Source organism: Heterodontus francisci, chromosome 6 (genome assembly GCF_036365525.1).
Source record: "Heterodontus francisci isolate sHetFra1 chromosome 6, sHetFra1.hap1, whole genome shotgun sequence".
NCBI lineage: Eukaryota > Metazoa > Chordata > Chondrichthyes > Heterodontiformes > Heterodontidae > Heterodontus > Heterodontus francisci.
The window spans coordinates 1671818-1699346 of NC_090376.1; the positions used below are offsets into that span (position 1 = coordinate 1671818).

Genomic DNA, 27529 nt, shown 5'->3' on the forward strand with positions numbered 1-27529 from the left:
GGGCATTCCACGCCCCTACTACTCTCTGAGTAAAGAAACTACCTCTCACATCTGTCCTGTATCTATCACCCCTCAACTTAAAGCTATGTCCCCTCGTGTTTGCCATCACCATCCGAGGAAAAAGACTCTCACTATCCACCCGATCTAACCCTCTGATTATCTTATATGTCTCTATTAAGTCACCTCTCCTCCTCCTTCTCTCCAACGAAAACAACCTCAAGTCCCTCAGCCTTTCCTCGTAAGACCTTCCCTCCATACCAGGCAACATCCTAGTAAATCTCCTCTGCACCCTTTCCAAAGCTTCCACATCCTTCCTATAATGCGGTGACCAGAACTGCACGCAATATTCCAGGTGCGGTCTCACCAGAGTTTTGTACAGCTGCAGCATGACATCGTGGCTCCGAACTCGAACCCCCTACTAATAAAAGCTAACACACCATATGCCTTCTTAACAGCCCTATTAACCTGGGTAGCAACCTTCAGGGATTTATGCACCTGGACACCAAGATCTCTCTGTTCATCTACACTACCAAGAATCTTCCCATTAGCCCAGTACTCTGCATTCCTGTTACTCCTTCCAAAGTGAATCACCTCGCACTTTTCCGCATTAAACTCCATTTGCCATCTCTCAGCCCAGCTCTGCAGCCTATCTATTTCCCTCTTACCCTACAACATCCTTCGGCACTATCCACAACTCCACCGACCTTAGTGTCATCCGCAAATTTACTAACCCACCCTTCTACACCCTCTTCCAGGTCATTTATAAAAATGACAAACAGCAGTGGCCCCAAAACAGATCCTTGCGGTACACCACTAGTAACTAAACTCCAGGATGAACATTTGCCATCAACCACCACCCTCTGTCTTCTTTCAGCTAGCCAATTTCTGATCCAAAGCTCTAAATCACCTTCAACCCCATACTTCCGTATTTTCTGCAATAGCCTACCATGGGGAACCTTATCAAACGCCTTACTGAAATCCATATCCACCACATCCACTGCTTTACCCTCATCCACCTGTTTGGTCACCATCTCGAAAAACTCAATAAGGTTTGTGAGGCACGACCTACCCGTCACAAAACCGTGCTGACTATCGCAATGAACTTATTCTTTTCAAGATGATTATAAATCCTCTCTCTTATAACCTTTTCCAACATTTTACCCACAACCGAGGTAAGGCTCACAGGTCTATAATTACCAGGGCTGTCTCTACTCCCCTTCTTGAACAAGGGGACAACATTTGCTATCCTCCAGTCTTCCGGCACTATTCCTGTTGACAATGACGACATAAAGATCAAGGACAAAGGCTCTGCAATCTCCTCCCTGGCTTCCCAGAGAATCCTAGGATAAATCCCATCTGGCCCAGGGGACTTATCTATTTTCACACTTTCCAAAATTGCTAACACCTCCTCCTTGTGAACCTCAATCCCATCTAGCCTAGTCGCCTGAATCTCAGTATTCTCCTCGACAACATTTTCTTTCTCTACTGTAAATACTGACGCAAAATATTCATTTAACACTTCCCCTATCTCCTCTGATTCCACACACAACTTCCCACTACTATCTTTGATTGGCCCTAATCTAACTCTAGTCATTCTTTTATTCCTGATATACCTATAGAAAGCCTTAGGGTTTTCCCTGATCCTATCCGCTAATGACTTCTCGTGTCCTCTCCTTGCTCTTCTTAGCTCTCCCTTTAGATCCTTCCTGGCTAGCTTGTAACTCTCAAGCGCCCTAACTGAGCCTTCACGTCTCATCCTAACATAAGCCTTCTTCTTCCTCTTGACAAGCGCTTCAACTTCTTTAGTAAACCACGGCTCCCTCGCTTGACAACTTCCTCCCTGCCTCACAGGTACATACTTATCAAGGACACGCAGTAGCTGCTCCTTGAATAAGCTCCACATTTCGATTGTTCCCATCCGCTGCAGTTTCCTTCCCCATCCTACGCATCCTAAATCTTGCCTAATCGCATCATAATTTCCTTTCCCCCAGCTATAATTTTTGCCCTGCGGTATATACCTGTCCCTGCCCATCGCTAAGGTAAACCTAACCGAATTGTGATCACTATCACCAAAGTGCTCACCTACATCTAAATCTAACACCTGGCCGGGTTCATTACCCAGTACCAAATCCAATGTGGCATCGCCCCTGGTTGGCCTGTCTACATACTGTGTCAGAAAACCCTCCTGCACACACTGGACAAAAACTGACCCATCTAAAGTACTCGAACTATAGTATTTCCAGTCGATATTTGGAAAGTTCAAGTCCCCCATAATAACTACCCTGTTACTCTCGCCCCTGTCGAGAATCATCTTCGCTATCCTTTCCTCTATATCTCTGGAACTATTCGGAGGTCTATAAAAGACTCCCAACAGGGTGACCTCACCTCTCCTGTTTCTAACCTCGGCCCATACTACCTCAGTAGACGAGTCCTCAAACGTCCTTTCTGTCGCTCTCCTTGTAATACTCTCCTTGATTAACAATGCCACACCCCCCCCTCTTTTACCATCTTCTCTGTTCTTACTGAAACATCTAAATCCCGGAACCTGCAACATCCATTCCTGTCCCTGCTCTTCCCATATCTCCGAAATGGCCACTACATCGAGATCCCAGGTACCAACCCATGCTGCAAGCTCACCCACCATATTCCGGATGCTCCTGGCGTTGAAGTAGACACACTTTAAACCAGGTTCTTGCTGGCCAGTGCCCTCTTGCGTCCTTGTTACCTTATCCCTGCCCTCACTACTCTCAACATCCTGTACACTGGCACTACAATTTCGGTTCCCATTCCCCTGCTGAATTAGTTTAAACCCCCCCGAAGAGCACGAGCAAATCTCCCCCCCAGGATATTGGTACCCCTCTGGTTCAGGTGAAGACCATCCTGTTTGTAGAGGTCCCACCTACCCCAGAAAGAGTCCCAATTATCCAGGAAACCAAAACCCTCCCTCCTGTACCATCCCTGCAGCCACGTCTTCAACTCCTCTCTCTCCCTATTCCTCGCTTTGCTATCACGTGTCACGGGCAACAACCCAGAGATAACAACTCTGTTTGTTCTCGCTCTAAGCTTCCACCCTAGCTCCCTGAATTTCTGTCTTAAATCCCCATCTCTCTTCCTACCTATGTCGTTGGTGCCTATGTGGACCACGACTTGGGGCTGCTCCCCCTCTCCCTTAAGGATCCCAAAAACACTATCCGAGACATCACGAACCCTGGCACCTGGGAGGCAACACACCAACCGTTAGTCCCTCTCATTCCCACAGAACCTCCTATCTGTTCCCCACCACCCAAATATATAGTTTTTACTTCCCCAGCAGTCCCCTGGTTCTCCGAAAACAAAAGGGAATTAACTTTTAAACTTACACTGAAATTGACTTCCCAGCTGCAAGTTCGCTCCCGCACCTCCGCTACTGTCAAGCTGCAGTCACCAAAACTAAAAGAAAGAGATTTTAAACCACCCAAATATATAGTTTTTACTTACCCAGCAGTCTTATACAATCCTTAACTTCCTTTGTTAGCCACTGTTGACTGTCTTTTCTTTTTGGGTTTTTGTGCCTTGAAGGAATCTATAGTTGTAATAATTCTTTCAAGATTGTCCATTGCTTACGTACTGTCTTACCTTTTAATGTATTTTCCCAATCCACCTCAGCCAAATTGCCACTCATACCTTCATAATTTCTTTTGTTCAAATTTAACACCTTGGCTTCAGATTCACAGAATCACAGAATAATACAGTGCAGAAGAGGCCCTTCGGCCTATCGAGTCTGCACCGATGCATTAAAGACACCTGACCTGCCTACCTAATCCCATTTGCCAGCACTTGGCCCATAGCCGTGAATGTTATGACGTGCCAAGTGCTCATCCAGGTACTTTCTAAAGGATGTGAGGCAACTCGCCTCTACCACCCTCCCAGGCAGTGCATTCCAGACCGTCACCACCCTCTGGGTAAAAAAGTTCTTCCTCAAATCCCCGTTAAACCTCCCGCCCCTCACCTTAAACTTGTGACCCCTCGTAACTGACCCTTCAACTAAGGGGAACAGCTGCTCCCTATCCACCCTGTCCATGCCCCTCATAATCTTGTACACCTCGATCAGGTCACCCCTCAGTCTTCTCTGCTCCAGTGAAAACAACCCAAGCCTATCCAACCTCTCTTCATAGCTTAAATGTTCCATCCCAGGCAACACCCTGGTGAATCGCCTCTGCATCCCCTCCAGTGCAATCACATCCTTCCTATAATGTGGCAACCAGAATTGCACACAGTACTCCAGCTGTGGCCTTACCAAAGTTCTGTACAACTCCAACATGACCTCTAAAATAAAAGCAAAATACTGCGGATGCTGGAAATCTGAAACAAAAACAAGAAATGCTGGATTCACTCAGCAGGTCTGGCAGCATCTGTGGAAAGAGAAGCAGAGTTAACGTTTCGGGTCAGTGACCCTTCTTCGGAACTGACAAATATTAGAAAAGTCACAGATTATAAACAAGTGAGGTGGGGGTTGGGCAAGAGATAACAAAGGAGAAGGTGCAGATTGGACCAGGCCACATAGCTGACCAAAAGGTCACGGAGCAAAGGCAAACAATATGTTAATGGTGTTTTGAAAGACAAAGCATTAGTACAGATTAGGTGTGAATATACTGAATATAGAACATCAGCAAGTGCAAACCTGAAGAAAAACAACCTGAAAAAAACAGTGGGTAAGCAAACTGAACAAACTAAGATGAAATGAAATAAATGCAAAAAATGTAAAAAGGAATGCAAAAAAAAGGAAGAAAAAATAACTAAAAATGACTAAAAATGAAAGTAAAGTGGGGGGCTGTCATGCTCTGAAATTATTGAACTCAATGTTCAGTCCGGCAGGCTGTAGTGTGCCTAATCGGTAGATGAGATGCTGTTCCTCGAGCTTGCGTTGATGTTCACTGGAACACTGCAGCAATCCCAGGACAGAGATGTGAGCATGAGAGCAGGGGGGAGTGTTGAAATGGCAAGCAACCGGAAGCTCAGGGTCCTGCTTGCGGACTGAGCGGAGATGTTCCGCAAAGCGGTCACCCAGTCTGCGCTTGGTCTCCCCAATGTAGAGGAGACCACACTGTGAGCAGCGAATACAGTATACTACATTGAAAGAAGTACAAGTAAATCGCTGCTTCACCTGAAAGGAGTGTTTGGGGCCTGGGATAGTGAGAGAGAGGAGGTAAATGGGCAGGTATTACACCTCCTGCGATTGCAAGGGAAGGTGCCCTGGGACGGGGACGAGGTGGTGGGGGTAATGGAGGAGTGGACCAGGGTGTCGCGGAGGGAACGATCCCTTCGGAATGCTGACAGGGGAAGGGAGGGGAAGATGCGACTGGTAGTGGCATCACGCTGGAGGTGGCAAAAATGGCGGAGGATGATCCTTTGGATATGGAGGCTGGTGGGATGAAAAGTGAGGACAAGGGGAACCCTGTCACGGTTCTGGGAGGGAGGGGAAGGGGTGAGGGTAGAGGTGCGGGGAATGGGTCGGACACGGTTGAGGGCCCTGTCAACCACAGTGGGGGGAAATCCTCGGTTGAGGAAAAAGGAGGTCATATCAGAAGCACCATCATGGAAGGTAGCATCATCAGAGCAGATGCGTCGGAGACGGAGAAACTGGGAGAATGGAATGGAGTCCTTACAGGAGGTAGGGTGTGAAGAAGTGTAGTCAAGGTAGCTGTGGGAGTCAGTGGGCTTATAATGGATATTGGTAGACAACCTATCCCCAGAGATGGAGACAGAGAAGTCGAGGAAGGGAAGAGAAGTGTCAGAGATGGACCATGTAAAGGTGAGAGAAGGGTGGAAATTGGAAGCAAAGTTGATAAAGTTTTCGAGTTCAGGGCGGGAGCAGGAAACGGCACCGATACAGTCATCAATGTACCGGAAAAAGAGTTGGGGGAGGGGGCCTGAGTAGGACTGGAACAAAGAATGCTCGACATATCCCACAAAAAGACAGGCATAACTAGGACCCATGCGGGTACCCATAGCAACACCTTTTACTTGAAGGAAGTGCGTGGAGTTGAAGGAGAAGTTGTTCAATGTGAGAACAAGTTCAGCCAGGCGGAGGAGGGTGGTGGTGGATGGGGACTGGTTGGGCCTCTGTTCCAGGAAGAAGCGGAGAGCCCTCAAACCATCCTGGTGGGGGATGGAGGTGTAGAGCGATTGGACGTCCATAGTGAAGAGGAGGCGGTTGGGACCAGGAAACTGGAAATTGTCAAAATGACGTAGGGCGTCAGAAGAGTCACGGATGTAGGTGGGAAGAGACTGGACCAGCGGAGAAAAGATAGAGTCTAGATAGGAAGAAATAAGTTCAGTTGGGCTGGAGCAGGCTGACACAATGGGTCTGCCGGGACAGTCCCGTTTGTGGATTTTGGGAAGGAGATAGAAGCGGGCTGTCCAGGGTTGCGGTCCGCAGTCCGCAAGCAGGACCCTGAGCTTCCGGTTGCTTGCCATTTCAACACTCCCCCCTGCTCTCATGCTCACATCTCTGTCCTGGGATTGCTGCAGTGTTCCAGTGAACATCAACGCAAGCTCGAGGAACAGCATCTCATCTACCGATTAGGCACACTACAGCCTGCCGGACTGAACATTGAGTTCAATAATTTCAGAGCATGACAGCCCCCCACTTTACTTTCATTTTTAGTCATTTTTAGTTATTTTTTCTTCCTTTTTTTTGCATTCCTTTTTACATTTTTTGCATTTATTTCATTTCATCTTAGTTTGTTCAGTTTGCTTACCCACTGTTTTTTTCAGGTTGTTTTTCTTCAGGTTTGCACTTGCTGATGTTCTATATTCAGTATATTCACACCTAATCTGTACTAATGCTTTGTCTTTCAAAACACCATTAACATATTGTTTGCCTTTGCTCCGTGACCTTTTGGTCAGCTATGTGGCCTGGTCCAATCTGCACCTTCTCCTTTGTTATCTCTTGCCCAACCCCCACCTCACTTGTTTATAATCTGTGACTTTTCTAATATTTGTCAGTTCCGAAGAAGGGTCACTGACCCGAAACGTTAACTCTGCTTCTCTTTCCACAGATGCTGCCAGACCTGCTGAGTGAATCCAGCATTTCTTGTTTTTGTTCCAACATGACCTCCCTGCTTTTGTAATCTATGCCTCGATCGATAAAGGCAAGTGTCCCATATGCCTTTTTCACCACCCTATTAACCTGCCCTTCTGCCTTCAGAGATCTATGGACAAACACGCCAAGGTCCCTTTGTTCCTCGGAACTTCCCAGTGTCAGGCCATTCATTGAATACTTCCATGTCACATTACTCCTTCCAAAGTGCATCAACTCACACTTTTCAGGGTTAAATTCCATCTGCCACTTTTCTGCCCATTTGACCATCCCATCTATATCTTCCTGTAACCCAAGACACTCAACCTCACTGTTAACCACTTGACCAATCTTTGTGTCATCCGCGAACTTACTGATCCTTCCCCCCACATAGTCATCTATGTCGTTTATATAAATAACAAACAATAGAGGACCCAGCACAGATCCCTGTGGTACGCCACTGGACACTGGCTTCCAGTCACTAAAACAGCTGTCTGTCATCACTCTCTGTCTCCTACAGCTAAGCCAATTTTGAATCCACCTTATCAAGTTACCTTGTATCCCATGTGCATTTGCTTTCTTGATAAGTTTCCCATGTGGGACCTTGTCAAAGGCTTTGCTGAAATCCATGTAAACTACATCAACTGCACTGTCCTCATCTACACACCTGGTCACATACTCAAAAAATTCAATCAAATTTGTTAGGCACGACCTCCCTCTGACAAAGCCATGCTGACTATTCCTAATCAAATTTTACTTCTCCAAGTGGAGATAGATTCACTCCTTCAAAATCTCTTCCAATAGTTTCCCTACCATTGATGTGAGACTCACTGGTCTGCAGTTTCCTGGCTTATCTCTACAACCTTTCTTAAATAGTGGAACCACATTAGCTGTTCTCCAGTCCTCTGGCACCTCCCCCGTGGCCAGAGAGGAATTAAAAATTAGGGTCAGAGCCCCTGCAATCTCCACCCTCGCCTCCCACAGCATCTTGGGACACAAATCTTCCGGACCTGAAGATTTGTCCCCTTTTAAGCCTTCCAAAACCTCCAATACCTTGTCACTCCCTATGACAATTTGCTCAAGAACCTCACAGTCTCTCTCTCTCTGAGTATCATATCTGCATGCTCATTCTCTTGGGTGAAGACAGATGTGAAGTATTCGTTCAACACCCTACCAATGTCCTCTGGCTCCACCCACAGATTTCCCCCATGGTGCCTAATGGGTCCTACTCTTTCCCTGGTTATCCTCTTCCCATTGAAATACTTCTAGAATATCTTGGGATTTTCCCTACTTTTACCAGCCAGAGCTTTCTCATATCTCCTCTTTGCTCTCTTAATTGCTTTCAAGCTCCACCCTACACTTTCTGTACTCCACTAATGCTTCCATTGATTTGCTGTCCTTGTATTTACTAAAAGCCTCTCTTTTCCTTCTCATCGTACCCTGAATGTTTCTGGTCATCCATGGTTGTCTGGGCTTGTTGCTCCTACCTATTACCCTAGAGGGAACATGTTGGGCCTGTACCCTCCCCATTTCCTTTTTGAATGCCCCTCACTGCTCTTCTGTAGATTTCCCGACAAGTACCTCTTTCCAGTCTACCTTGGCCAGATCCTGCCTTATTTCACTAAAACTCACTCTCCCCCAATCCAAAACCTTTTTTTGCAACTTGTCTATTTCTTTCTCCATAACAAGCTTAAATTCTACCATGTTGTGGTCGCTATCACCAAAATGCTCCCCCACCAACACATCAACCACCTATCCGGCTTCATTCCCCAGAATTAGGTCCAGCACTGCACCCTCCCTTGTTGGATCCTCTACATATTGAGCTAAAATGTTCTCCTGTATACATTTTAAGAACTCCACTCCATCTAAGCCCTTAACACGATGACTATCCCAATTAATGTTGGGAAAGTTGAAATCACCTAATATAATTATCCTATTATTTTTACACACCTCTGTGAATTGTGCACATATTTGCTCCTCAATTTCCCGCTGACTATCTGGGGGTCTATAATAAACACCTAGCAATGTGGCTGTCCCTTTTTTATTCCTAAACTCTACACATAAAGCTTCATTTGATGCCCCCTCCAACATATCATCTCTCCTTACTGCAGTAACTGACTCCTTAACAATATTTCAATGCCCCCTCCTCTTTTACCTCCTCCTCTGTCTCGCCTGAAGATTCTATATCCCGGGATATTGAGCTGCCAATCCTGTCCCTCCATCAACCATGTCTCCGTGATGGCTACTATATCATAATTCCACGTGTCAATCCTTGCTCTTGACTCATCCGTTTTACCTGTAATACTCCTGGCATTAAAGTAGAGACCTTCCATCCTGGTCTTACTCCCTTGAAACTTACTTCCGCTGTATTCCCTCTGACTTGTTTGCTTTCCTGTGTTTAGCTGTGTCCCTATTCTGATAGGAGTCTGCGTCCCCTCCCCCTGCCAAATTAGTTTAAACTCCTCCCAACAGCACTAGCAAACCCGCCAGCAAGGATGTTAGTCCCCCTCTGGTTCAGATGTAGACCGTCCCGCTTGTACAGGTCCCACCTTCCCCAGAAACGGTCCCAGTGGTCCAGGAATCTAAAACCCTCCCTCCTGCACCAACTCTTAAGCCACGCATTCATCTGTGCTATTCTCCTATTTCTATACCCGCTAGCACGTGGCACTGGGAGTAATCCAGGGATTACAACCCGAGAGGTCCTGCTTTTAAGTCTGCTGCCTAACTCCCTGAATTCTTGATGCAAGACCTCATCCCTCTTTCTACCTATGTCATTGGTACCAACATGTACCATGACCTCTGCCTTATCACTCTCCCCCTTCAGTGCATCCTTAATGCACTCCAGAAACTCGTGCTCCACAGCATTAATGCTCATTAGGTTTACCCAGTCTATATGCAGATTGAAGTTGCCCATGATTACTCTATTACCCACGCTACATGCTTCTCTAATCTCCTGATTAATAACATGCCCCACACTGCCACTACTGTTTGGTGGCCTATGAACAACTCCTACCAATGTTTGCTGCCCCTTGCTGTTTCTTAGCTCCACCCAAACAGATTCCATATTTTGTTCTTCCAATATAAGATCCTCCTTTACAGATCCCATCCCTTATTATCTGCACAATACCACCTCCTTTTTGTCTGTCCTTCCTAAATGTCGAATATCCTTGAATATTGAGTTACCAGTCTTGTTTACCCTTTAGCCAAGTTTCTGTGATGGCAATTAGATCATACCCATTTATAGAGAGATACAGAGCACTGAAACAGGCCCTTCAGCCCACTGAGTCCGTGCCAACCATTAACCATCCATTTATACTAATCCTACATTAATCCCATATTCCCTACCACATCCCCACAATTCTCCTACCACCTAATTTGCAATGGCCAATTTACCTCTCAACCTGCAAGTCTTTGGCTGTGGGAGGAAACCGGAGCACCTGGCAAAAACCCACGTGGTCACAGGGAGAACTTATAAACTCTGCACAGGCAGGACCCAGAACCGAGCCCGGGCCACTGGAGCTGTGAGGCTGCAGTGCTAACCACTGCGCCACTGTGCCTTGTTGCAAATTCTGCATGCATTCAGGTAGAGTGCCCTTAACCTTGTCTTCTTGACATTCTGCATTCTAAGTTGATGCTCGCCTTTGTTTCACCTGCCTTCTAATGTCACTTGCTACTTTTCGACTTCATGTTACCAGCTTTACTTCCTTCCTGTTTGAGCTACCCCTCAGGTTCCCGTCCACCTGACAAGCTAGTTTAACGCCCCCCCCCCCCGCCCCCAACAGCACCAACAAATCTCCCTGCGAGGCTGTTAATTCCGGTCCTGTTAAGGTGTAGCTCGTCCATCTTGTACAGGTCCCATCTGCCCCAGAACTGGTCCCAGTGCCTCAGAAATCTGATGCCCTCCCTCCTACACCAATTCTCCAGCCACATGTTCAATTGATCAGTCCTCCTATTCCAATGCTCACTAGCACGTGGCACTGGGAGTAATCCTGAGATTACTGCTTTGGACGTCCTGCTTTTTAATTTCCTTCCTAACTCCCTAAAATCTGCTTTCAGGACCTCATTCCTCTTCCTACCTATGACATTGGGACCAATTTGGACCACGACCTCTGGCTGTTCATTCTCCCCCAGAAGGATGTCCTGCAGCTGCTCTGTGACATTCTTGACCATGGCACTTGGAAGGCAACACACCATCCTGGAGTCATGTTTACTGCTGCAGAAATGCCTGTCTGATCCCCTGACTATCTAATCCCCTATCACTACTGATCTTCCACTCTTCTTCCTCCCTTCCTATTCAGCTGAGCCACCATGGTGCCACGGACTTTGCCGTGGCTGTACTCCCTTGAGGAACCAACATCCTCACCAGTATCCAAAATGGAAAACCGATTAGCAAGCAAGATAGACTCAGGGGACTCCTGCACTGCCTGCCTGGTTCTCTTAGACTTCCTGGAGTCACCCATTCCCTCTCTGCCTGCATGCTCCTAACCTGCGGTGTGACCACCTCCCTAAACATGCTATCCACGTAGTCCTCTGCCTCACAGATGTACAACAGTGACTCCAGCCACCGCTTGAGGTCCAAAACCTAGAGCTCAAGCTTCTGCAGCCAGTGACACTTCCTGCAGATGTATTCGTCGAGGACACGTGGTGTGTCCATGACTTCCCACACACCACAGAATGTACACTCCATTTGGCCGAGCTGACCTGCCATACCGAAACTTTAAAACCTATTATAATTATAATAAGTAGGATAACTTATCAGTTACAAGGAAGGGAGGGAGGGAGGGAGGACCAACCACCGCCCCCCCCGCCCCGCCCCGCACCCGCCGTACGCGCAGTGCAGACAAAGCAGCACTGAGGAAGCCCTGCTTTAATTAATTGCTAAATGGAAGAAAAAAAACTAGACTTTAGGTAGCGATTAACCCTTCAAACTCCTTCTCACCAGACTCAGCAGCTTTACGGTTTATGTTAACGGCACTTTCTAAATGTAATTACTTCACTGCCATTGAGCGCTCCCGTTTCTTACCAATCACAGGAGAACTGCCTCTGCACTGAAAAATCTGCCCCATGCCTGATCTTTCTGATGATCTCCTCCTTGTTTCTCAGCTGGAGCAGTACAATCGCAGAACCCCAGATTTCCAGGAGAGAATGGATTACACATTCTCCCTCATCCAAGTTGTCCGCCTGCAGTTCCGGCAATATTCCTTGTACGAGGACAATGAAGAGGAGCAGGTAAGAAAGCCAAGATTTCCGGGAGGGCCAAACAATGAAGGGTCATGAATTCGAGGGTTAGGGGCCACATCTTTTACATTGGCCATAGAAACATAGAAAGTAGGAGCAGGAGTAGGCCATTCGGCCCTTCGAGCCTGCTCTGCCATTCATTATGATCATGACTGATCATCCGACTCAGTAGCCTGTTCCCACTTTCCCCCCATACCCTTTGATCCCTTTAGACCCAAGAGCTATATCTAACTCCTTCTTGAAAGCATACAATGTTTTGGCCTCAACTGCTTTCGGTGGTAGCGAATTCCACAGGCTCACCACTCTCTGGGTGAAGAAATTTCTCCTCATCTCAGTCCTGAAAGGTTTACCCCGTATCCTTAGACTATGACCCCTGGTTCTGGACTCCCCCACCATTGGGAACATCCTTCCTGCATCTACCCTGTCAAGTCCTGTTAGAATTTTATAGATATCTATGAGATCTCCCCTCACTCTTCTGAACTCCAGCGAATATAATCCTAACCGACTCAATCTCTCCTCATACATCAGTCTCACCATCCCAGGAAAGAGTCTGGTAAACCTTCACTGCACTCCCTCTATAGCAAGAATATCCTTCCTCAGATAAGGAGACCAAAACTACACACAATATTCCAGGTGTGGCCTCACCAAGGCCCTGTATAATTGCAGCAAGAGATCCCTGCTCCTGTACTCGAATCCTCTCGCTATGAAGGCGAACATACTATTTGCCTTTTATACCGCCTGTTGCACCTGTATGTTTACCTTCAGTGGGTGTACGAGAACACCCTGGTCTCGCTGCATATTCCCCTCTCTCAGTTTATAGCCATTCAGATACTAATCTGCCTTCCTGTTTTTGCTACCAAAGTGGATAACCTCACATTTATCCACATTATACTGCATCTGCCATGCATTTGCCCACTCACTTAACTTGTCCAAATCACCCTGAAGCCTCTCTGCATCCTCCTCACAACTCACCCTCCCACCCAGTTTTGTGTCATCTGCAAATTTGGAGATATTGCATTTAGTTCCCTCATCTAAATCATTAATATATATTGTGAATAGCTGGGGTCCTAGCACCGATCCCTGCGGTACCCCACTAGTCACTGCCTGCCATTCGGAAAAAGAACCATTTATCCCTACTCTTTGTTTACTGTTCTGCCAACTAATTTTCTATCCACCGCAATACACTACCCCCCAATCCCATGCACTTTAATTTTACATGCTAATCTCTCATGTGGGACTTTGTCGAAAGCCTTCTGAAAGTTCAAATAAACCACATCCACTGGCTCCCTCTCATCAACTCTACTAGTTACATCCTCGAAGAATTCTAGTAGATTTGTCAAGCATGATTTCCCTTTCGTAAATCCATGCTGACTCTGTCCGATTCTACCACTGTTCTCCAAGTGCTCTGCTATAAAATCTTTGATAATGGACTCTAGAATTTTCCCCACTACCGACGTCAGGCTGACTGGTCTACAATTCCCTGCTTTCTCTCCACCTCCTTTTTTAAATAGTGGGGTTACATTAGCTACCCTCCAATCTGTAGGAACTGTTCCAGAGTCTATAGAATCAAAACAAAAAAAACAAAGAACAAAGAAAATTACAGCACAGGAACAGGCCCTTCAGCCCTCCAAGCCTGCGCCGATCCAGATCCTCTATCTAAACATGTCGCCTATTTTCTAAGGGTCTGTATCTCTTTGCTTCCTGCCCATTCATGTATCTGTCTAGATACATCTTAAAAGACGCTATCGTGTTCGCATCTACCACCTCCGCTGGCAACGCGTTCCAGGCACCCACCACTCTCTGCGTAAAGAACTTTCCACGCATATCCCCCCTAAACTTTTCCCCTTTCACTTTGAACTCGTGACCCCTTGTAATTGAATCCCCCACTCTGGGAAAAAGCTTCTTGCTATCCACCCTGTCTATACCTCTCATGATTTTGTACACCTCAATCAGGTCCCCCCTCAACCTCCGCCTTTCGAATGAAAATAATCCTAATCTACTCAACCTCTCTTCATAGCTAGCACCCTCCATACCAGGCAACATCCTGGTGACCCTCCTCTGCACCCTCTCCAAAGCATCCACATCCTTTTGGTAATGTGGCGACCAGAACTGCACGCAGTATTCCAAATGTGGCCGAACCAAAGTCCTATACAACTGTAACATGACCTGCCAACTCTTGTACTCAATACCCCGTCCGATGAAGGAAAGCCCTTATGCCTTCTTGACCACTCTATTTACCTGCGTTGCCACCTTCAGGGAACAATGGACCTGAACACCCAAATCTCTCTGTACATCAATTTTCCCCAGGACTTTTCCATTTACTGTATAGTTCACTCTTGAATTGGATCTTCCAAAATGCATCACCTCGCATTTGCCCTGATTGAACTCCATCTGCCATTTCTCTGCCCAACTCTCCAATCTATCTATATTCTGCTGTATTCTCTGACAGTCCCCTTCACTATCTGCTACTCCACCAATCTTAGTGTCGTCTGAAAACTTGCTAATCAGACCACCTATACTTTCCTCCAAATCATTTATGTATATCACAAACAACAGTGGTCCCAGCACAGATCCCTGTGGAACACCACTGGTCACACGTCTCCATTTTGAGAAACTCCCTTCCACTGCTACTCTCTGTCTCCTGTTGCCCAGCCAGTTCTTTATCCATCTAGCTAGTACACCTTGGACCCCATGCGCCTTCACTTTCTCCATCAGCCTACCATGGGGAACCTTATCAAACGCCTTACTGAAGTCCATGTATACGACATCTACAGCCCTTCCCTCATCAATCAACTTTGTCACTTCCTCAAAGAATTCTATTAAGTTGGTAAGACATGACCTTCCCTGCACAAAACCATGTTGCCTATCACTGATAAGCCCATTTTCTTCCAAATGGGAATAGATCCTATCCCTCAGTATCTTCTCCAGCAGCTTCCCTACCACTGACGTCAGGCTCACCGGTCTATAATTACCTGGATTATCCCTGCTACCCTTCTTAAACAAGGGACAACATTAGCAATTCTCCAGTCCTCCGGGACCTCACCCATGTTTAAGGATGCTGCAAAGATATCTGTTAAGGCCCCAGCTATTTCCTCTCTCGCTTCCCTCAGTAACCTGGGACAGATCCCATCTGGACCTGGGGACTTGTGGGCCAATCCTTTCTCTAGTTACCCTCTTGCTCCTTATATATGAATAAAAGGCTTTGGGATTTTCCTTAACCCTGTTTGCTAAAGATATTTCATGACCCCTTTTAGCCCTCTTAATTCCTCGTTTGAGATTGGTCCTACATTCCCGATATTCTTCCAAAGCTTCGTCTTTCTTCAGCCGCCTAGACCTTATGTATGCTTCCTTTTTCCTCTTAGCTAGTCTCACAATTTCACCTGTCATCCATGGTTCCCCAATCTTGCCATTTCTATCCCTCATTTTCACAGGAACATGTCTCTCCTGCACACTAATCAACCTCTCTTTAAAAGCCTCCCACATATCAAATGTGGATTTACCTTCAAACAGCTGCTCCCAATCTACATTCCCCAGCTCCTGCCGAATTTTGGTATAGTTGGCCTTCCCCCAATTTAGCACTCTTCCTTTAGGACCACTCTCGTCTTTGTCCATGAATATTCTAAAACTTACGGAATTGTGATCCCCTAGTCCCCTACTGAAACTTCAACCACCTGGCCGGGCTCATTCCCCAACACCAGGTCCAGTATGGCCCCTTCCCGAGTTGGACTATTTACATACTGCTCTAGAAAACCCTCCTGGATGCTCCTTACAAATTCTGCTCCATTTAGACCTCTAACACTCAGTGAATCCCAGTCAATGTTGGGAAAATTAAAATCTCCTATCACCATCACCCTGTTGCTTCTACATCTTTCCATAATCTGTTTACATATTTGTACCTCTATCTCACGCTCGCTGTTGGGAGGCCTGTAGTACAGTCCCAACATTGTTACCACACCCTTCCTATTTCTGAGTTCTGCCCATATTGCCTCACAGCTCGAGTCCTCCATAGTGCCTTCCTTCAGCACAGCTGTGATATCCTCTTTGACCAGTAATGCAACTCCTCCACCCCTTTTACCTCCCTCTCTATCCCGCCTGAAGCATCGATATCCTGGAACATTTAGTTGCCAATCATGCCCTTCCCTTGGAAGATGGCCATCAATGCATCCACTATTTAGAGGGCCACTTCCTTGTGTACTCTGGGATGCATACCATCAGGCCCTGGGGATTTATCGGCCTTCAATCCCATCAAGTTCCCCAACACCATTGCTCTACTAATACTGATTTCCGTCAGTTCCGCCCTCTCACTAAACCCTGTGTTCCCCAACATTTCTGGTGTGCTATTTGTGTCCTCCTGTGTGAAGACAGAACCAAAGTATGCATTTAGTTGGTCAGCCATTTCTTTGTCCCCCATAATAAATTCCCCTGTTTCTGACTGTAAGGGACCTACATTTGTCTTCACTAATCTTTTTCTCTTCACATACCTAACGAAACTTTTCCAGTCAGTTTTTATGTTCCCTGCAAGCTTACTCTCGTACTCTATTTTCCCCTTCTTAATCAATTTTTGGTCCTCCTTTGCTGAATTCTAAACTGCTCCCAATCCTCAGGTCTGTTGTTTTTTCTGGCGAATTTAATTCTTCTTCCTTGGATCTAATACGATCTCTAATTTCCCTTGTCAGCCATGGTTTGGCCACCTTTCCCGTTTTACTTTTGCGCCAGACAGAAATAAACAATTGTTGCAGTTCATCCATGCACTCTTTGAATGTTTGCCATTGCCTTTCCACCGTCATCCCTTTAAGTGACGTTTCCCAATCCATCATAGCCAACTCGCGCCTCATACCTTCGTAGTTTTCTTTATTAAGATTCAGGACCCTAGTCGCAGAATCAACTATGTCACTCTCCATCTTGAAACAATATTTAGATAGTCCAACCAGGGAAGGGGCCGTACTGGACCTGGTATTGGGGAATGAGCCCGGCCAGTTGGTCGAAGTTTCAGTAGGGGAGCATTTCGGGAGCAGTGACCATAATTCCATAAGTTTTAAGGTACTTGTGGATAAGGATTAGAGTAGTCCTCGGGTGAAGGTGCTAAATTGGGGGAAGGCCAATTATAACAATATTAGGCAGGAACTGAAGAATTTAGATTGGGGGTGGCTGTTTGAAGGTAAATCAACATCTGACATGTGGATAACGAGGGATATTGTGAGCCTAGTCAAAAAGTAAAAAGGAAGCGTTCGTCAGGGCTAGAAGGCTGGGAACAGACGAAGCTCTTGAGGAATATAAAGACAGTAGGAAAGAACTTAAGCAATGAGTCAGAAGGGCTAAAAGGGGTCATGAAAAGTCATTGGCAAACAGGATTAAGGAGAATCCCGAGGCTTTTTATGCGTATATAAAGAGCAAGAGGGTAGCCAGGGAAAGGGTTGGCCCACTCAAGGACAGAGGAGGGAATCTATGTGTGGAGCCAGAGGAAATGGGCGAGGTACTAAATGAGCACTTTGCATCAGTATTCACCAAAGAGAAGGACTTGGTGGATGATGAGTTTAGGGAAGGGAGTGCAGATAGTCTCAGTCATTTCATTATCAAAAAGGAGGAGGTGTTGGGTGTCTTGCAAAGCATTAAGGTAGATAAGTCCCCAGGGCCTGATGGGATCTACCCTAGAATACTGAGGGAAGCAAGGGAGGAAATTGCTGGGGACTTGACAGAAATCTTTGTATCCTCATTGGCTACAGGTGAGGTCCCAGAGGGTAGCAAGGATAATCCAGGAAATTATAGGCCGGTGAGCCTTACGTCAGTGGTAGGGAAGTTATTAGAGAGGATTCTTCAGGACAGGATTTACTCCCATTTGGAAACAAATGAACTTGTTAGCGAGAGGCAGCATGGTTTTGTGAAGGGGAGGTCGTGTCTCACTCACTTGATTGAGTTTTTTGAAGAAGTGACGAAGATGATTGATGAAGGAAGGGCAGTGGATGTTATCTATATGGACTTCACTAAAGCCTTTGACAAGGTCCCTCATGGCAGACTGATACAAAAGGTGAAGTCACACGGGATCAGAGGTGAGCTGGAAAGATGGATACAGAACTGGCTCGGTCATAGACGACAGAGGGTATCAGTGGAAGGGTGCTTTTCTGAATGGAGGGCTGTGACTAGGGGTGTTCCGCAGGGATCAGTACTGGGACATTTGCTGTTTGTAGTATATATAAATGATTTGGAGAAAAATGTAGCCGGTCTGATTCGTCCGTTTGCGGACGACACAAAGGTTGGTGGAGTTGCGGATAGTGATGAGGATTGTCAGAGGATCCGGCAGGATATAGATCGGTTGGAGACTTGGACGGAGAAATGGCAGATGGAGTTTAATCTGGACAAATATGAGGTAATGCATTTTGGAAGGTCCAATACAGGTGGGATTATACAGTAAATGGCAGAGCCCTTCGGAGTATTGACAGGCAGAGAGATCTGTCGTACAGGTCCACAGGTCATTGAAAGTGGCAACACAGTTGGATGAGGTAATCAAGAAGGCATACGGCATGCTTGCCTTCACCAGTCGGGGCATAGAGTATAAAAATTGGCAAGTCATGCTGCAGCTGTGCAGAACCTTAGTTAGGCCACACTTAGAATATTGCGTCCAATTCTGGTCGCCACACTACCAGAAGGACGTGGAGGCTTTGGAGAGGGTACAGAAGAGGTTTACCAGGATGTTGCCTGGTCTGGAGGGCATTAGCTATGAGGAGAGGTTGGATAAACTCTGATTGTTTTCACTGGAATGACGGAGGTGGAGGGGTGACATGATAGAGGTTTACAAAGTTATGAGCGGCATGGACAGAGTGGATAGTCAGAAGCTTTTTCCCAGGGTGGAAGAGTCGGTTATTAGGGGACATAGGTTTAAGGTGCGAGGGGCAAAGTTGAGAGAGGATGTGCGGGGCAAGTTTATTTACACAGAGGTTGGTGAGTGCCTGGAACTTGCTGCCGGGGGAGGTGGTGAAAGCAGATACGATAGCGACGTTTATGAGGCATCTTGACAAATATATGAATCGGATGGGAATAGAGGGATGCGGTCCCCAGAAGTGCAGAAGGATTTAGTTTTGGCAGGCATCATGATCGGCGCAGGCTTGGAGGGCCGAATGGCCTGTTCCTGTGCTGTACTGTTCTTTGTTCTTTGAAGAATTCTATCATATCATGGTCGCACATCCTCAAGGGGTCTCGCACAACTAGATTGTCAATTATTCCTCTCTCATTACACAATGAACTCGAGCTTTCCCCTGTTGTTGTCTCGACAAGGCTTGTATTCCCTCAAGTTTCGAAGATTATGGGGTGAGTTAATTGAGATGTTTAAGATGATTCAAGGATTTGTTAGGATAAATAGAGAGAAACTATTTCCTCTGGTGGAGGAGTCCAGAACAAGGGGGCAGAACCTTAAAATTAGAGCCAGACTGTTCAGTGGTGATGTCAGGAAGCACTTCTTCACACAAAGAGGAGTGGAAATCGGGAACTCTCTCCCTCAAAAAGCTGTGGATGCTGGGGGTCAGTTGAAAATTTCAACAGTGAGATTGATAGATTTTTGTTGATAACAGTATTAACAGTTACAGAACCAAGGTGGGGAGATGGAGTTGAAGTACAGGTCATCCATGATATATTTGAATGTGGGAACAGGCTCAAGGGACAGAATGGCCTCCTCCTGTTCCTAAAACAGCTGGAAGTTTCTAGGCTCCTGATGATGACTGTGGTGTTTAATCCAAGTGCAGAAATATCATGCACTTAATCAATGTTGATGCTCTGCTCTCCCACTAGGTGGAATACCTTTGGAATACTTTTCTCCAAGAGTGTAAGGAAGCCACAGAGTTCACCACAATTCAGCGGGACGGCATCATCAACAGATTGGATCACAACTTCAAGCTCCTCACTGCAGAGGTTCAAATGATAAATTCCATCATCACCTCAGGCCCTTTCGTGGACCCTTCACAGAATGGAGTCGCCATCCTCCAGCAGATACAGGAACTGAGAGCAAAGTTCTGGTCACTGGCGGAGTCTCTGCAGGAGATCAATCAATCCAGGAAGGCCATTAAAGGTATCAGATGCCTGTGTCTGGTGTTGTAGAGGTTGCAGATGCCTGTGTCTGGTGTTGTAGAAGTTGCAGATGCCTGTGTCTGGTGTTGTAGAGGTCATAGATGCCTGTGTCTGGTGTTGTAGAGGTTGCAGACACCTATGTCTGGTGTTGTAGAGGTTGCAGACACCTATGTCTGGTGTTGTAGAGGTTGCAGATGCCTGTGTCTGGTGTTGTAGAGGTTGCAGACACCTATGTCTGGTGTTGTAGAGGTTGCAGACACCTATGTCTGGTGTTGTAGAGGTTGCAGATGCCTGTGTCTGGTGTTGTAGAGGTTGCAGACACCTATGTCTGGTGTTGTAGAGGTTGCAGATGCCTGTGGCTGGTGTTGTAGAGGTCACAGATGCCTGTGGCTGGTGTTGTAGAGGTTGCAGACACCAATGTCTGGTGTTGTAGAGGTCACAGATGCCTGTGTCTGGTGTTGTAGAGGTTGCAGATGCCTGTGTCTGGTGTTGTAGAGGTTGCAGATGCCTGTGGCTGGTGTTGTAGAGGTCACAGATGCCTGTGGCTGGTGTTGTCGAGGTTGCAGACACCTATGTCTGGTGTTGTAGAGGTCACAGATGCCTGTGTCTGGTGTTGTAGAGGTTGCAGACACCAATGTCTGGTGTTGTAGAGGTCACAGATGCCTGTGTCTGGTGTTGTAGAGGTTGCAGACACCTATGTCTGGTGTTGTAGAGGTTGCAGACACCTATGTCTGGTGTTGTGGAGGTTGCAGCCACCTACGTCTGGTGTTGTAGAGGTCGCAGATGCCTATGTCTGGTGTTGTAGAGGTCGCAGATGCCTGTGTCTGGTGTTGTAGAAGTCGCAGATGCCTGTGTCTGGTGTTGTAGAGGTCACAAACACCTATGTCTGGTGTTGTAGAGGTTGCAGACACCTATGTCTGGTGTTGTAGAGGTTGCAGACACCTATGTCTGGTGCTGTAGAGGTCACAGATGCCTGTGTCTGGTGTTGTAGAGGTCACAAACACCTATGTCTGGTGTTGTAGAGGGCACAGATGCCTGTGTCTGGTGTTGTAGAGGTCGCAAACACCTATGTCTGGTGTTGTAGAGGTCACAGACGCCTGTGTCTGGTGTTGTAGAGGTTGCAGACACCTATGTCTGGTGTTGTAGAGGTTGCGGAAGCCTGTGTCTGGTGTTGTAGAAGTCGCAGATGTCGGTGTCTGGTGTTGTAGAAGTCGTGGATGCCTGTGGCTGGTGTTGTAGAGGTCGTAGACACTGGTGTCTGGTGTTGTAGAGGTCGCAGACATCAGTGTTGTAGAGGTCGCAGATGCTGGCGTCTGGTGTTGTAGAGGTTGCAGACGCCTGCGTTTGGTGTTGTAGAGGTCGCAGACGCCTGCGTCTGGTGTTGTAGAGGTCGCAGACGCCTGCGTCTGGTGTTGTAGAGGTCGCAGACGCCTGCGTCAAGGGCTGTAGAGGTCACTGGCGCTTGTATGAACGGAACTTAATTTCATATTGTGCCATCACAAAGACCGCCTATTTCCACCTCTGTAATATCACCTGAATTTGCCCTTGTCTCAGCTCATCTGTTGCTGAAATCCTCATTTGAGCCTTCGGTACTTCTACACTTGACTATTCTAACGCACTTCTGGCTGCTCTCCCACATTCTACCCTCCATAAACATCAGCTCACAGAGAATCACAGAACTGTTACAGCACAGGAGGCCACCATTCGGCCCATCCTGTCTGCACTGGCTCTCCAAAAGAGCAATTTACCGAGTACCACTCCCCGGCCTTCTCCTTGTAGCCCTGTCCATTCTTCCTTTTCAGATAATCATCCAATCCCTTCTTGAATGCCTCGATTGAACCTAATTAGTGGCTTACAGACTACACCGAGCAATGTATTTGCACATTTTTCGTTCCTTAGCTCTAGCCAAAAGGATTCTGTCCTTGATCCCTCTGAAACAGCCTCTCTCTCCAGCACTGCAATGTTCTCCTTAATCAATATTGACACCTTACCCCTTTTCTGCCTTTCCTATCTTTCCTGAACACTTTGTATCCAAGAATATTTAATAACCAGTCCTGCCTTTCTTTCAACCAGGTCTCTGTTATAGCTACAACATTATATTTCCACATGGCTATCTGCACCTGCAACTCACCAATCTTACCACTCTCGCGCTTTTACCGACATGCACAGTAAACCCAATTTAGACTTTATTATTTCTCCTCTTACTCTGAACCCATCTAACAACTTCCTGTTCCCTACTCTAGTACTATCTATCTCTCCCAGCATTCTATGCACCTTGGTATTCCTCTCTGATATTTCCTCCTGGTTCCCACACCCCTGCCAAGTTAGTTTAAACCCTCCCCAAATAGCACTAGCAAATCGCCCCACAAGGAACTCCGTCCCAGCTGTGTTCAGGTGCAACCCGTCTGGCTTATGCAGGTCCCACATTCTCCAGAACTGGTCCTAGTGTCCCAGGAATCTGAAGCCTTCCCTCCTGCACCACCTTTCCAGCCACGCATTCATCTGCTCTATCCTCCTATTGCTATACTCACTGGCTTGTGGTACTGGGAGGTTTTTTTAATTCATTCATGGGATGTGGGCGTCACTGGCTAGGCCAGCATTTATTGCCGATCCCTAATTGCCCTTGAGAAGGTGGTGGTGAGCTGCCTTCTTGAACCGCTGCAGTCCATTTGGGGTAGGTACACCCACAGTGCTGTTAGGAAGGGAGTTCCAGTATTTTGACCCAGCGACAGTGAAGGAACGGCGATATAGTTCCAAGTCAGGATGGTGTGTGACTTGGAGGGGAACTTGCAGGTGGTGGTGTTCCCATGCATCTACTGCCCTTGTCCTTCTAGTTGGTAGAGGTCGCGGGTTTGGAAGGTGCTGTCTAAGGAGCCTTGGTGCGTTGCTGTAGTGCATCGTGTAGATGGTAAACACTACTGCCACTGTGCGTCGGTGTTGGAGGGAGTGAATGTTTGTAGATGGGGTGCCAATCAAGCAGGCTGCTTTGTCCTGGATGGTGTCGAGCTTCTTGAGTGTTGTTGGAGCTGCACCCATCCAGGCAAGTGGAGAGTATTCCATCACACTCCTGACTTGTGCCTTGGTGGACAGGCTTTGGGGAGTCAGGAGGTGAGTTACTCGCATCAGGATTCCTAGCCTCTGACCTGCTCTTGTAGCCATGGTATTTATATGGCGACTCCAGTTCAGTTTCTGATCAATGGTAGCCCCTAGAATGTTGATAGTGGGGGATTCAGTGATGGTAATGCCGTTGAATGTCAAGGGGAGATGGTTAGATTCTCTCTTGTTGGAGATGGTCATTGCCTGGCATTTGTGTGGCGCGAATGTTACTTGCCACTTATCAGCCCAAGCCTGGATATTGACCAGGTCTTCCTGCATTTCTATAAAAGCAAAATACTGCGGATGCTGGAAATCTGAAACAAAAACAAGAAATGCTGGATTCACTCAGCAGGTCTGGCAGCATCTGTGGAAAGAGAAGCAGAGTTAACGTTTCGGGTCAGTGACCCTTCTTCGGAACTGACAAATATTAGAAAAGTCACAGATTATAAACAAGTGAGGTGGGGGTTGGGCAAGAGATAACAAAGGAGAAGGTGCAGATTGGACCAGGCCACATAGCTGACCAAAAGGTCACGGAGCAAAGGCAAACAATATGTTAATAGTGTGTTGAAAGACAAAGCATTAGTACAGATTAGGTGTGAATATACTGAATATTGAACATCAGCAAGTGCAAACCTGAAGAAAAACAACCTGAAAAAAACAGTGGGTAAGCAAACTGAACAAACTAAGATGAAATGAAATAAATGCAAAAAAAAGATTGTAAAAAATGTAAAAAGGAATGCAAAAAAAAGGAAGAAAAAATAACTAAAAATGACTAAAAATGAAAGTAAAGTGGGGGGCTGTCATGCTCTGAAATTATTGAACTCAATGTTCAGTCCGGCAGGCTGTAGTGTGCCTAATCGGTAGATGAGATGCTGTTCCTCGAGCTTGCGTTGATGTTCACTGGAACACTGCAGCAATCCCAGGACAGAGATGTGAGCATGAGAGCAGGGGGGAGTGTTGAAATGGCAAGCAACTGGAAGCTCAGGGTCCTGCTTGCGGACTGAGCGGAGATGTTCCGCAAAGCGGTCACCCAGTCTGCGCTTGGTCTCCCCAATATAGAGGAGACCACACTGTGAGCAGCGAATACAGTATACTACATTGAAAGAAGTACAAGTAAATCGCTGCTTCACCTGAAAGGAGTGTTTGGGGCCTGGGATAGTGAGGAGAGAGGAGGTAAATGGGCAGGTATTACACCTCCTGCGATTGCAAGGGAAGGTGCCCTGGGACGGGGACGAGGTGGTGGGGGTAATGGAGGAGTGGACCAGGGTGTCGCGGAGGGAACGATCCATTCGGAATGCTGACAGGGGAAGGGAGGGGAAGATGCGACTGGTAGTGGCATCACGCTGGAGGTGGCGAAAATGGCGGAGGATGATCCTTTGGATATGGAGGCTGGTGGGATGAAAAGTGAGGACAAGGGGAACCCTGTCACGGTTCTGGGAGGGAGGGGAAGGGGTGAGGGTAGAGGTGCGGGGAATGGGTCGGACACGGTTGAGTGCCCTGTCAACCACAGTGGGGGGAAATCCTCGGTTGAGGAAAAAGGAGGTCATATCAGAAGCACCGTCATGGAAGGTGGCATCATCAGAGCAGATGCGTCGGAGACGGAGAAACTGGGAGAATGGAATGGAGTCCTTACAGGAGGTAGGGTGTGAAGAAGTGTAGTCGAGGTAGCTGTGGGAGTCAGTGGGCTTATAATGGATATTGGTAGACAACCTATCCCCAGAGATGGAGACAGAGAAGTCGAGGAAGGGAAGGGAAGTGTCAGAGATGGACCATGTAAAGGTGAGAGAAGGGTGGAAATTGGAAGCAAAGTTGATAAAGTTTTCTAGTTCGGGGCGGGAGCAGGAAACGGCACCGATGCAGTCATCAATGTACCGGAAAAAGAGTTGGGGGAGGGGGCCTGAGTAGGACTGGAACAAAGAATGCTCGACATATCCCACAAAAAGACAGGCATAACTAGGACCCATGCGGGTACCCATAGCGACACCTTTTACTTGAAGGAAGTGCGTGGAGTTGAAGGAGAAGTTGTTCAATGTGAGAACAAGTTCAGCCAGGCGGAGGAGGGTGGTGGTGGATGGGGACTGGTTGGGCCTCTGTTCCAGGAAGAAGCGGAGAGCCATCAAACCATCCTGGTGGGGGATGGAGGTGTAGTGGGATATGTCGAGCATTCTTTGTTCCAGTCCTACTCAGGCCCCCTCCCCCAACTCTTTTTCCGGTACATTGATGACTGCATCGGTGCCGTTTCCTGCTCCCGCCCCGAACTAGAAAACTTTATCAACTTTGCTTCCAATTTCCACCCTTCTCTCACCTTTACATGGTCCATCTCTGACACTTCCCTTCCCTTCCTCGACTTCTCTGTCTCCATCTCTGGGGATAGGTTGTCTACCAATATCCATTATAAGCACACTGACTCCCACAGCTACCTCGACTACACTTCTTCACACCCTACCTCCTGTAAGGACTCCATTCCATTCTCCCAGTTTCTCCGTCTCCGACGCATCTGCTCTGATGATGCCACCTTCCATGACGGTGCTTCTGATATGACCTCCTTTTTCCTCAACCGAGGATTTCCCCCCACTGTGGTTGACAGGGCACTCAACCGTGTCCGACCCATTCCCCGCACCTCTACCCTCACCCCTTCCCCTCCCTCCCAGAACCGTGACAGGGTTCCCCTTGTCCTCACTTTTCATCCCACCAACCTCCATATCCAAAAGATCATCCTCCGCCATTTTCGCCACCTCCAGCGTGATGCCACTACCAGTCGCATCTTCCCCTCCCTTCCCCTGTCAGCATTCCGAAGGGATCGTTCCCTCCGCGACACCCTGGTCCACTCCTCCATTACCCCCACCACCTCGTCCCCGTCCCAGGGCACCTTCCCTTGCAATCGCAGGAGGTGTAATACCTGCCCATTTACCTCCTCTCTCCTCACTATCCCAGGCCCCAAACACTCCTTTCAGGTGAAGCAGCGATTTACTTGTACTTCTTTCAATGTAGTATACTGTATTCGCTGCTCACAGTGTGGTCTCCTCTACATTGGGGAGACCAAGCGCAGACTGGGTGACCGCTTTGCGGAACATCTCCGCTCAGTCCGCAAGCAGGACCCTGAGCTTCCGGTTGCTTGCCATTTCAACACTCCCCCCTGCTCTCATGCTCACATCTCTGTCCTGGGATTGCTGCAGTGTTCCAGTGAACATCAACACAAGCTCGAGGAACAGCATCTCATCTACCGATTAGGCACACTACAGCCTGCCGGACTGAACATTGAGTTCAATAATTTCAGAGCATGACAGCCCCCCACTTTACTTTCATGTTTAGTCATTTTTAGTTATTTTTTCTTCCTTTTTTTTGCATTCCTTTTTACATTTTTTACAATCTTTTTTTTGCATTTATTTCATTTCATCTTAGTTTGTTCAGTTTGCTTACCCACTGTTTTTTTCAGGTTGTTTTTCTTCAGGTTTGCACTTGCTGATGTTCAATATTCAGTATATTCACACCTAATCTGTACTAATGCTTTGTCTTTCAACACACTATTAACATATTGTTTGCCTTTGCTCCGTGACCTTTTGGTCAGCTATGTGGCCTGGTCCAATCTGCACCTTCTCCTTTGTTATCTCTTGCCCAACCCCCACCTCACTTGTTTATAATCTGTGACTTTTCTAATATTTGTCAGTTCCGAAGAAGGGTCACTGACCCGAAACGTTAACTCTGCTTCTCTTTCCACAGATGCTGCCAGACCTGCTGAGTGAATCCAGCATTTCTTGTTTTTGTTCCTGCATTTCTACTTGGACTGCTTTAGTATCTGAGGATCTGAGTATCAGTATAGTATCTAGAGATTACTACTTTTGAGGTCCTGCTTGCTAATTTCCTACCTAGCTCCCTAAATTCTGACTGCAGGATCACATCCCTTTTTCTACCTATGTCGTTGGTTCCGATGTGGACCGGGACTGCTGGCTGTTCACCCTCCCTCTTCAGGGTGCTCTGCAGCCGCTCAGTGACATCCTTGACCCTGGCACCAGGGAGGTAACACACCATAATAATAATAAAAGCAAAATACTGCGGATGCTGGAAATCTGAAACAAAAAC

The 27529-nt window shown here is 47.1% G+C and overlaps 1 protein-coding gene across 1 annotated transcript in view; it reads left to right on the forward strand.

The window, feature by feature from the left end:
* Window positions 1–27529, forward strand: part of LOC137371058 (dynein heavy chain domain-containing protein 1) — a 373825-nt gene that overhangs the window by 95208 nt on the left and 251088 nt on the right. The window contains exons 13-14 of the mRNA XM_068032957.1: window positions 12164–12289; window positions 20078–20354. Coding sequence (XP_067889058.1) covers window positions 12164–12289; window positions 20078–20354 — 403 coding nt within the window. The remainder of the gene's footprint in view (window positions 1–12163; window positions 12290–20077; window positions 20355–27529) is intronic.